At 37.5% G+C, this 12319-nt stretch overlaps 1 protein-coding gene across 1 annotated transcript in view; it reads right to left on the bottom strand.

Moving 5' to 3' along the window:
• Window positions 1-1993: 1993 nt before the first annotated feature.
• The window catches only part of AKAP6 (A-kinase anchoring protein 6), a gene marked incomplete at its 3' end in the record, with an annotated part of 338178 nt that continues 327852 nt past the window's right edge, over window positions 1994-12319 (bottom strand). Inside the window, exon 12 of the mRNA XM_084241293.1 lies at window positions 1994-5344. Within this exon, the coding sequence (XP_084097419.1) occupies window positions 1994-5344 (3351 nt within the window). The remainder of the gene's footprint in view (window positions 5345-12319) is intronic.

The following is a 12319-nucleotide window of genomic DNA, read 5'->3' as shown; positions in this document are numbered from 1 at the left end:
GCTTGTCATTCACATTCCATTTCAATTCTACTTCTGTCTAAGGGAGGGAAGAAATTCCCAGAGTATCAAAAAGGGAGGAGTGCATCTCAGGGGTTTTGCCAGTGCCAGAACTTCTTGAGCTCCGGATCTCAGCATGACTGGAGATTTGAGGGTCATAGTCACATGATGTGACACTCAGAGTAGTGTTGCTTTCAGGCCTTTATATCCTTTCAGAAAAGAAAAATCAGCCAGGCTCTACCAGCCCTTCTGCAGAGGTTGGCAGAGCCAGCAGTACAATTGGTTCTAATAGAACTTGTTTTCAAGCAGCTTATGGAATTGCAGTTACTCTCCCTTAATGGTCAGTTTTACTGCATACTGATGGAGAATGTGATTATAGGGTAGACATGCTTCACAGAAAATACATTTCTCTCTCTCCTACTTTTGTTCTCACTTGCAGTCAATTGCAAATAGAGTCTGAAACACAGAAAATTAGTTGAACTCTATTAGTAAGTAGGATGCCTTTCTTTAATTTTGCATACTGAGTTTATTTTTAGGGTATATATATGGTATAGATTCCCCCCTCACTCCCCATTTCTAGCAGCTCTACATAGAATCACACATTTTAATGAGCTTAGGGCACAGGTGTTGCAGGAAAAAAAAATAATGATGTTTGCCATTCATCTTTCAAATTAAATAATGTGTTTTTAAATAGTAACTTTTTTCATAATACATTATGGGAACAACATTTATCTGTCACATTTTAAAAGATGTATTTGTAATAAATGTAAATTACTTTTAGAAAATCAGTAATTAGGCTCATCAAAAAATAAACAATCTGCCACAAAAAAGATAATCTTTAGCATAGTTAAGTATAATAACTGTTATTTGAATAAGTTAACAAATTAGGGTAGATTGCTTCTGTAATTCATTTCCTATAGCACGAGTTTAGGTTACAGCATTAAGCTTCTGGAGAGGGGGTGGAGATGGCATGAGGCACCTCATACTTTGGGGAAATACAAGTCTCATATTCAAAAGCTCAAATTTCCTTCTTTAAACTTGATTGAAAAAGTATATTCATCACTAGGGCTTAGAAATGGGAAATAACAGAATTTTTGTGTCATGCTTAGAGGTACATCATCATCTCAGAATTATCAATCAATAGCTGTCTTTATTAACTTTGAAAAATGAAGAGTGGAATGGCTTTCTTAAAAATTTTGATGGAAATCAGCCTGTCACCTTCAGGCAAAATTCAAAAATTCTGTTTTTATCAAAATGCCATTACCCTGTCATATATTCTCTCTGCATTTGCTTTCTAGACCTGTTCTCAGTCTGTGTGTGGATAAATAAGAGCTGCTTCTTTAACATCACCATTCCCCTCCTGTTTGAATCCTCGGACTTGGCCATGATTAGGAGCTGTGACAGCACAGGCTTCCATGAGAGAAGCAAATGTGATGATAGTTACATCAGAGAGAAGCATGAAGGCATGTTTAAAGATGCCCAGATCAGAAGATGCAGCCTTTAACCTAATCATGGTTCATCTCCAGGCATTGAAGGGAGTGGGCAGTTCTGTGCACAGGAAACTTAAGTGGGGATCATAGTTACTGTGTATGCATTTTGATCAGAGAATATAATTGCAATTTGGAGAACCTTTATTCCTCCCTCAGTGGAAGAACTTGAGGCCCTAAATTATTTCAGCTACTTCTTCAAATTTTGTATTCTTCTTGCCAGAATGATATTGTAAAGACAATGTCACCAAAAATATCATGTATGATTGTTTTTCCTCCTTTTGCTTCACAGTTACTTGTATTGTTGAGAGTATTTCCTCTACTAAATGTCTTATTCTGATAAATATCCGCCATGACTAGTCATTTTGACTATTCTTATCTCCTATCATGGCTGCTTTGTTAATTCAAACTTATAATTTTAAACAGTGTATTTAAATATAGATGACTAGCACAAGGACTATACATACCTTTCAATGAGATGATTTTTCATGCTTGGAGAGGGTTACATTCTACCTATGCATATTTCTATGTTGTTCTTCATGAAGATTTAGAAGATTTTCTTCACAGGTTAAAGTTTTTGGGTTGGGATGTGATGCAACCTTGTCTTCTGGCTGCTCTGCTTGCAAGGAGAGGCCTGGAACGCTAGGTTTGGCTGAAGTACTATTATAGACTTCTGGCATTCCAGATTCAGCTGGGTTTTCTGAATTCACTTTTTCACTGTTCAGCTTTGAAGTAGTTGTTAACTCCAAGCTTTCTCTGGAGACAACAGAAGCTTGGGATAAACCATTCATTTCCTTTCTAACATCAGAACTTTTATGAGGGTGGGAACTTGAGAAAGCCACCATTTCTGTATCATCAGCAAAAAGAGACATATCACTTGACTCAGAAGAACCTGATGGTACTTTCAATGGCTTTGCAGCTTCACCAGGAAAAGCAGATTCAGTTGGAGGAGTGCTGGAGAAAAAGGACTCATCTCTATCCGGGTTATCATCAACACAGGCTTCAAAGAAGCATTCAATGTCTTCCTTGTCTTCTAAGCTAGAATCAGTGATGTCCGGTGGCAATGGGGTGTTGCTCTTCTCTTCTATGTAACTGGTGACCTCCCCACAATCACTGTCATGTGATGAAAGAGATAAATAGGAATAAAAGTCCCCTTTTCGCAGCTGAATGGGCCGATGAGAATGTTCCAGTACTTTTTCCTTGATTTGAGTTAATGAAGTAGGAGGTGCCACCTCATTTTCAGGTTGAGATTTATTTTTCAGAGCTGTTGAAGCCATGTCAATTATTTCTTTAACAAAGTTATGCACTGAACAATCTTCAGCATCTTTTTGATGGAAAACATCTGGCCCACAGGCACAACAGGAAATGTTGTCGCTGATAGAAGCAGTTTCCTCTGTTTCACTTTGTTCAACTGTAAGGCAGCAAACAGCAGATTTTCCAGCCACACTTGGCACATCATCAGATGAAGATTTTAGTATATCAGAGTCCTGTTTATCGATAGCTCTGGTTTTAGAAGGCAGTTCTGGGCAAGACTTCTCAGTGACAGTAGAAGCAGCACTTTGATTTTCAAAATGGTTGTGGCTTTGACATTCCTTTGGAAGATCGGGAACAATTTGGGGAAGATCTGAACTATTCATATATGCTTTACAGTTACAATGCTCGTTCTCTGAAATCTCTCTCCCAGTTGAACCAACATTTTCCGTCTCCTTTGAAATTCCATTCAGTTTGTCCTCCTGCCTTTCTGGAGTACTTTCAATATTGCCATTTTCCATGTCAGCCACATATGGGTCTTTATTAACTTTGAAAATATTTTTCTTATTTTCCCCCTTTATCCCTAACTCACCAGTATGGGATATATTCTTAGCATTTCCATTATTTTCAGAGAGATGTTTTAGGGAGCCATTTAGAAGGGCCTCAATGTTCAGTGTATCAGAGGGATTGGTCATCTCACTACTACTTACATCCTTATTGCCTTTTATTTCATCACTGAGATTACACCTTTTCTTATCTCTTGTCAAGGAAAGCTTTGGTCTAATCCAGGTCTGCAGTTCATTCTTTATATAGTCCAGCCCTGACATCAAGTTGCATTCTTCATAAATTTCATCATCTGTTGCAATACTAGAGTCATCATCCTCATCTTTGATGCAAAGCTCTTCTTCTGTCAAGGTGAGGGTAGAGCTGGAAAGGAGGTCACTGTCATCTTCATCATCAGTGCAAGCAGAGGTGCAGGAGACATTAACAATCATGCTGACATTGACATCACTTTCATCAGCCACTGAACGAGTCAGGCGCTTCCGGAATGATGCATTCGATTCTGGCATCTTGTTCTTGTGTAACACAATATCCTCTGAGCAAAGAGAAAGCTCATCACTGCTGCTAAATTCTGTAAGAGAGGCAGGTGAGTCTTCATTGATAGAAGACGCCATGTCTAATGACAGCTGACCAGTGAAGGACATCTTTTGGGAACTGCTCTGGAGAGTGATATCAGAAACACTTCGCTTCATCTTTTGTTCTGAGGGGCTCTGAATATTCTCTAAACGATTCAGGAGATCTAATGTCCTTTTACTTAGTTCACCAACTGAGCCACTGCTCACACTTATATCCCCAGAGCTATGACAGCTAAAAAGATCTTCATTACTTTTATAGGATGTCAACCAACTTTCTAAAGAAGTGCTTCGTTGGAGGTTGTCACTGCCATGTTTAAAGATGCCCAATCCATATAAATCACTCCCTGGAGAAAGGGATTCAACAGATGAACTATGAGATAAAAGGGAGAGCTGTTTGGTGTTCTGCATGCCAGCGAATGTCTTCTCTACATCACCACTTTTATATGAATTGCGATCCACTTCATGGGATGTACTTGCCAAAATCCTTTCATGGGGAGGTACATCAGGTTGTAACTCTGTAGCCTGATGTTTAGATTTGCAGGATTTTTTATCAAAATAAAAACCATGAAGTAGGGGACCCTCCACATGTACTTTTTCACTTTGTGATTGCTTCATTATCATTGGTAATTTGAGTTTTGAGCCTTGGAGGTAGGAGTAATCATAAAATGTAAACACATCATGTTTCCCTTGTAGTTCCCCTAAACAATCAGGGGTATGTTTGGTAACACTGTTTAAATCTCCAACTTTTCCATTTATACAACCCATTGATGAAATGGATATCTGAGAGCTATTTGGAAGCTTTATGTGCTCCTCTTCATCTTTAAACTTTTGCTTTAATACGTTAACAGCATCTCCTATTTGTGGGTCCAGATGTTCAGTTTCAGGATTACTTGGGGACCCATCCACTGCATTAAGCAAGCACATTTCAGAGTTGGTAGTAGTTTCAGTGTCTCCTTCACTGACAATTCCACTCTCACTGCCAGAATTCTGGCTCATGTCTCCTCCATGGCATGGGCATGTCTTTACCAAACTGGAACCCCCTAGAAGGTCTGGCAAAGATTTGGTAGATGAAAAGGAAGAGTCTTTACTGAGACTCTTAGTTAAAACACTAGGCTGTGTCACACTGGTGAACTTTGGGTTGTTTTTCAGAAATGGCAGGTGGTTTTCTTCATACAGTTCAACATTGTGGAGGCTATACACTTGATAAATATGTGGACTGGAGGGGGCAGTAATACTTGAAGCATACTGAGATCCTACATGGTCACCTGCATCCTCAGCATAACCGGGATCCTCACTACCTGTCTCTTCAAGCTTCAAAGAAGGCATGACAGGTTGGGGTTCTTGGTCAACATCATTTGATTCTTCATTCAAACTAATTAACTTATTACTTATGTCAGTTTCATCCCATTCCAGAGCATCCTCACTTGTCCCATTTAGGTCCATCAAGCCAGGATCAATCACATTCAAACTTTCCTATGCAGGAGAAGGAAATAAAGGAGAAAATTTTATCTTTTAAGGTCCCTTGGAAATATTCCTGATGAACATAGATGCAAAACCCCTCAAAAAAACATTAGCACCAAATTCAACAATGTATTAAAAGGATCATAAATCATGACCAAATGGGGTATATTCCTGGGACACAGGATGGTTCGACATCTAAAAATTGATCAATATAATGCATCATATCAATAAAAGATAAAAATCATATAATAAATATCAATAGATATTGAGAAAATATTTGATAAGATTTAACATTCATTTATGACAAAAATCTTTTTAAAAGGCCATATGAGACAAACCCACAGTTAACATCATATTCAATGGGAAAAAAAAGAGGCTTTCCTTTAAGATCACATACAACCAGTATGTCCACTTTCATCACTACCATTCAACACAGTATTGGAAGTCATAGTTAGAACAATTAGGTAAAGAGAAAGATATAAAAAGAATCCAAATTGGGAAAGAAGTAAAACTATCATTATTTATAGACGACATGATAATATACCTAGAAAACCCTAAACACACTAAAAAAGTATTAGAAACAATAAATCAGTACAGTAAAATGGCAGGTTACAAAATCTTTTGCATTCTTATATGCAAAGCAATGAACTAGAAGAGAAAGAAATCAAGAAAAAAACTCCCATTTATAATTATGTTAAAAAGAATTAAATTCTGGGCCTCCCGGTGGCGCAGCAGTTGAGCGCTGGCTTGAGAAGCTACCCACAGCCTCTGCAGCGCCGGTTCGGTGAGGGTCCCAAATGGTGCGCAGACCTCTCCTGCTGCCCGCTGCTCCCCTCAGCAGTGTACTTCAGTCCTTCTGCTTGCTCTGCTCCCCGCTATGGTTCTGGTGAATTCTCTCACCCTCCCACGTTTCTGACTGTACCCAGTGCTTGTATAAATAAATAAATAAATCTTTTTTTAAAAAAAGAATTAAATTCCCGGGAGGGATCTTAACCAATAAGGTGAAGGGGAAGGATCTGTGCAATGAACATTGTGAAATATTGTCAAAAGAAATAAGACATAAAGAAATGGAAAGATATATTCAACTCATGTGTTAGAAGAATTAACATTATTAAAATGGCCATCTTACCTAAAGCAACAAACAGATTCAATGCAATACCTATCAAGGCTCCATTGGCATTCTTCAAAGAAATAGAACAAAGATTACTAAAATTCATTGAACCACAAAGACCTTAGATAGCCAAAGTAATCCTGACAAAAAGAGAAAGATGGTGGTATCACACTCCCAGACTTCAAATTATATTTCGTAGGAACAGTAATCAAAATACTATGATACTGCAACAAAAATAGATACACAGACTAAAGGAGTAGAATTGAGAGTCCAGAAATAAACCCATACTTATATGGACAGTTAACCTATGATAAAGGAGCAAATACTATGTACATTGGAGAAAGGAAAATCTCTTCAACATGTGGGGTTGGGGAAACCGGACAGCCACATGTAAAATAATGAAACTAGACCACTACCTCACACCATATACAAAAATTAACTCAAAAATGGATCAAAGACTTGGGTGTAAGACCCGAAGTCATAAAATGCATAGACAAACACACGGCAAAATATTCCACAACATTATCATCAGGGATGTCTGTGGGAACTAGATTCTAATAGCAAGGGAAACAAAAGAAATAATAACAAATGAGCCTACCTCAAATTGAAAATATTCGACACAGCAAATGAAATGATAATTAAAACAAAAAGACACCCTGCACCTCCCTGGTGGTGCAGGGGGTGAAGCACAGCACTGTGAAGCCATCTGCAGTCTCTGCAGCTCTGGCCAGGGAGCTACCCACATGGTGCAGCAGACCTCTCCTGTCTCGTCTGCTGCTCCTCTCAGCAGTGTGTTTCAGTCAGTCTGCCTGTTCTGCTCCCCAGTCTGTCTCTGGTGCATCCTCTCAGCCTCCACACCTCTGGCCTGAACCCCAGTTCTTGTAGGCATAAATAAATAAATCTTAAAAAATAAAAAAGATACCTTATTGAGTGGGAGAAGGTATTTACATATAATACATCTGATGAGGGGTTAATAATCAAGGTCTACAAAGAACTCATGCAATTCAACAACAAGAAGACAAATAATCCAATAGGGAAAAAATGGGCAGAAGACTTAAATAGAAACATCTCCAAAGAAGACATTAAGATGGAAAGAGGTACAGAAAAAAAAAGTGCTCATCATCGTGAATCATCAGGAAAATTGAAATCAAAACCACAATGAGATAGTTGTGAGAACGGCCCCCACACCAAAAGAAAGAAAGAAACGAACAAACAAACAGAGAGAGAGAGAGAGAGAGGGAAGGAAGGAAGGAAGGAAGGAAGGAAGGAAGGAAGGAAGGAAGGAAGGAAGGAAGGAAGGAAGGAAGGAAGGAAGGAAGGAAGGAAGGAAGGAAGGAGAAAGAGAGAGAGAAAGGAAGGAAGGAAGGAAGGAAGGAAGGAAGGAAGGAAGGAAGGAAGGAAGGAAGGAAGGAAGGAAGGAAGGAAGGAAGAAAGAAAGAAAACAACAAGTGTTGGAGAGGATGTAGAGAAAAGGGAATTTTGCACACTGTTGGTGGCAATGCAGAATCATCCAGCCCCTATGGGAAATAGTATAGGAGCATCTCAAAATATTAACGGATTTATCATATGATGCAGGAATTCTACTCCTAGATATCTATTCAAAGAATTCAAAAACACTAATTCGAAGAGATTTATGCACTCCTATGTTCATTGTAGCACAGTTTAGAATAACTTAAGTGCTCAAGGACAAATAAGTGGATTAAGAAGATGTGGTATATATACAGAATGGAATACTATGCAGCAATAAAAAGATGAACTCTTGCCATATGTGACAACAAGGATGAAACTGAAAGGGATTATAATAATGGAAATAAGTTAGAAAGAGAAAGACAAATACTGAGTGGATTCACTAATTCGGAATTAAAAAAAAAAAAAAGCCCAGACAAAACCGAAGCAATAACAACCTGTCTGTAGAACTGAGGCTGCCAAAGGGAGGTTGAATATGTAGAGAAAAGTTGGGGAGGGGAACAAATGGGCTATGGGTGCCTTGGAGGTGAGTGTGTTGTGGTAATATATATCTAAAGAGGTGTGATCCTACACCTCGGAATCATATTAGTGTTGCAAACCAATATTGCCTCAATGAAAAAAATTTCTTGGAAGAATCAAGAAAGAAAATTGTCCCAAACATGGATTTAAAAAATAGCATAATTATTAACTCTATTCATCTCTGGAATAACATCCAAAATTATTGAAATAGGATTTTCTATCAATAGGAATTTATCACTGAAGGCAAAACACAGATTAAATATAAGAAGTTTATGATAGTCAGGAAGTAATGTATGGAATTAGCCATTTCCTATTGATTTAAAACTTGGATTAGGTGAAGATAAAACTGACAGGTAAATGAGGGCTAAGAAGTGTATAGCTCATGATATCTCTTAAGGCACTTTCATTTTAATATGGTTTTAGTCCCAGAATTCATAGCAAAATACTATCTGCAGCCATACCTGACAACCTCTTCTCATCTCTATCCCTGGGTTCTCCACTTGAAGTTGCATTTCCTTAGGAAAATAGAATAGAATTGTACCTACCATATAAAGACATTTATAGTCCAGAGGCTCTAGCTTGTTTATCCCTTCTTCTGCCTTCCCTTTTAGGACTCTGCCTCTTCAGAACTCCATCCTGCTCCCAATCAGACTCTAGATGAGTAATACCAGACTGATTTCCTCACCTACATCTTCTTCTTGGACCCTAACTCTCAGGTTCCAGTGCTCCTTGACAGTCTCTTAATCACAGTTCCTTCTCTTCACCACACTCTGACATGTTAACTTATCTTGCTATTGTCATTCTTCCCCTATTTCTTACAGGCAGGAACCTCTTTCTCTGGCCCACATCCAGCACGAGAATACCTTTCTGAAGACTTTCCTAACTCCTAACAATGAAGTAGCCCAGATTCAACTACATTGCTCTCTGTAGGCACAGTCAGAACACTTGCTCTTTCCTTGGATCCCCCATTTTAGTCCTGTTTAGGGAGAATGACACATTTTGGAACATAATAGCTGAATAGGCTTCTGGATTCTGTTCAGATACCTTTACCATCCTCACTTGCTGTCCAGCTGTCTGGATTTATACTAGAGCCAAGAGAGGTGAAATCAGCACTATAACCCTGATAGACTTATTCACAGACAGAAATTCCAGCAGAAATTTGCAGTTTGGCATATACTTAAGCTGAGTACTTAGATGGATATGCATGCCTTTAGAATCATACAGAGGTTGACTTTGATGCTTACTAGCTTCCTGACCTTGGCCAAGTTGCTTGACATTTCTGAGCACCAGCCTCCTCACATCACCTGTTAAATGGAAATAGTACTATCTAACTTTCATGATAATTCTGAGTATTAAATGAGCTAATGTTTGTAAAGGTTGGGAGGCAGTATAAGGCAGCTATAATTCTGAATATATGTAAAATTGCTCTAGTGTGGTCTTGAGTCAATTCATAAAGGGTTCTCTTTGCCTTCTTCATTACATCCTTTTCATCATTTCTTTCAATTTTCTCTTCAACCACAAGGGATTCATGACATAGTAGGTAGAAAAAGGTATAACACAGTGTAGCAGGTCAGCATATTTGCATTACAATTCAGAATTATTCTAACAGCCTGGTTGAAAAACAGACCACGATGCTTTTATTCCTCAGTAGTGGGAAAAAAGGCTTCACCAGAAGCACATTAGCAGAATATTCCTAAGAAACCCTCAATCCTTCCTGAAACTAACAGCTAAGGGAAACCACACAAACACATTAAGTATGAAATACCCATTAGCACTTTATTATACAGGATGGGTAAGAGATTATCTATATAGCCTACTTAAGTTTCAAAAGAGGCCAGTTACAAAGTAAACATTAATTAAAGAATATTTTTTAAATTTTATAACAGAAATCTTTCCTGCTGCCAATGTTACAGCAGTTAATCTAGTATACCAGCAGTCATCACACTCACTTAGATATGGAGTACATTCACTGTGATGAATTTTTATTAGAGTTTCTGTTTATTCTTCGCTTGCTGATAAAGGAAGTACTAATGACCAGTTAGTGTGGCTAATGAATGTTAAAATCTTCAGCTGTAGGAACAATCAATCAGTCTAATCAAATAGTATATTAATTTCAAATACTATCCCAGCTGACACCGTACTCTCTGAATGCTAATAAATAATTCAACTAGTCTTTCAATGGAGCTCTCTTCATAACTCTGGTTGACTTTTTAACATTTAGCAGCACAGATTTTCCATGAGAGTCCCAACCCAGGGTGCTCACACCGAGATGCAGGAATTTTGCCATCTGGATGCATGCCGGGAGCTTAGCCCAAGTGAGGCCTGTAACTCTGACTGGTCTTCCATGACACAGTCATTTTCTAACCAAATGCTGCCTTTATGACTCTACAAATGCATGTCCAAAAAAGTACAAAATTTATAGCAGCACCTAAAAGAACAAATCCTTTGCTCAATAAAGTAGTCAGAGTGGAACATTTCTATAAGAATAGATTAAACTTTTCCCTCCTTAATTCTCTCCCTCCTTATAAACTTGTTAAATTTATTGTAATTTCTGAAAGTTTCGGTATATCAATTCCAGATAATATCTGACAAGAGCCACTAAAAAAATCATTCACTTTAGATTTTAAATTTTACATATTAAATAAGTACTATTCTGCCCTAATTCACTCCCTTCTGTTGTGGATTAAATTCTGCCAGCATTTTCAATAAAATCTCCATTTCTTTAAGACATTACCTCAAATAAAAAACAGACCTGGGGGAGAGGCAAGAAAGTGGGGAAAGTTCCCAATAGGAGGGAGATTAGAATATTTATGACTAAAAAGTTGCCTTTGGGAAAAAAGATGTATAGAGTGATGTAATGAGAGGGGAAATTATTTGGTTGAATGCTTTCTTTGATGAAGCCCAAAACTTTCAAACTAATTAAACATTTTTATTGTTTTTCTAGAGAAACTACCTGATACTTTTTTAAAAGCCATAAATATAAATGATAAAGTGATAAATCAAAAACAAATTTGGATAAAAATCTATGAATATTTGACTGAAACTAAAAGGATGGTGAGTAGAAAATGATGTTCTTGTAGAGTCTGCCATTCCAGAGATAATTGAGTTAAATTAATTCATTCCTGGGTCTTACATTCATAAACTTGCTTCACTAGCACAGAATTTTGGGTCTTAACCCAAGGATGCCATATAAATAATTGCATACACATGTACACACACTGTTACATAGCTGCTCAATAAACAAGTAGAAATATTGGTCCTAATTTATTGTTAGTATTATTGCAATCCAACTACTTATATTAGCAGAACATATAGAGAGAAAGTAATCAAAAGTAACTAGTAAAATGACTATGACAAAAGAAACTAACTTTCCAATGACAGCAAGTAATACAGATACAAATTAACTTTCTTCTGTACAGTACTTGGGTGGGTTTAAGTTGGGTTTCTCAGTTTTGCATTTCTAGCATTTTCTTTAAATTTCAGGTTAAATGGTCGGTGTCTGTAACAGATGAGAAATACCTCACCAGTTATCAAGTAGAGATGAAGGAACTTGACTTTCTATAAAATAATTAGACAGAAATCTGATATAGCAACACCTGGATTTCTTTAATTTCCCTTAAAAAATTGCATCTTTTGAAAAGCTAGACCACTTCAAAAAGACAAGAATGAACTAAGTGTTTCTTCAAACTTCTGGTGTTAAGAATGGGCAAAACCATTAGGAGATCTTGCAATTTGTATTCCTTCCATTTATTCTTGATGTAAGAGTTTATGAAGCAACATCATATGCAAAGCCCTGGAAGGAGAGATTTATCTACAGAAAAGTAGAATACAACAAAGTCTTAAGTAAGTAAAAATGATAAAACATAAACAATATTAACTATAATAGAAAA

The sequence above is a fragment of the Talpa europaea genome (assembly GCF_964194135.1).
Source record: "Talpa europaea genome assembly, chromosome: 8".
NCBI classification, from domain to species: Eukaryota; Metazoa; Chordata; class Mammalia; order Eulipotyphla; family Talpidae; genus Talpa; species Talpa europaea.
This window is presented reverse-complemented; position numbering and strand designations above follow the sequence as displayed.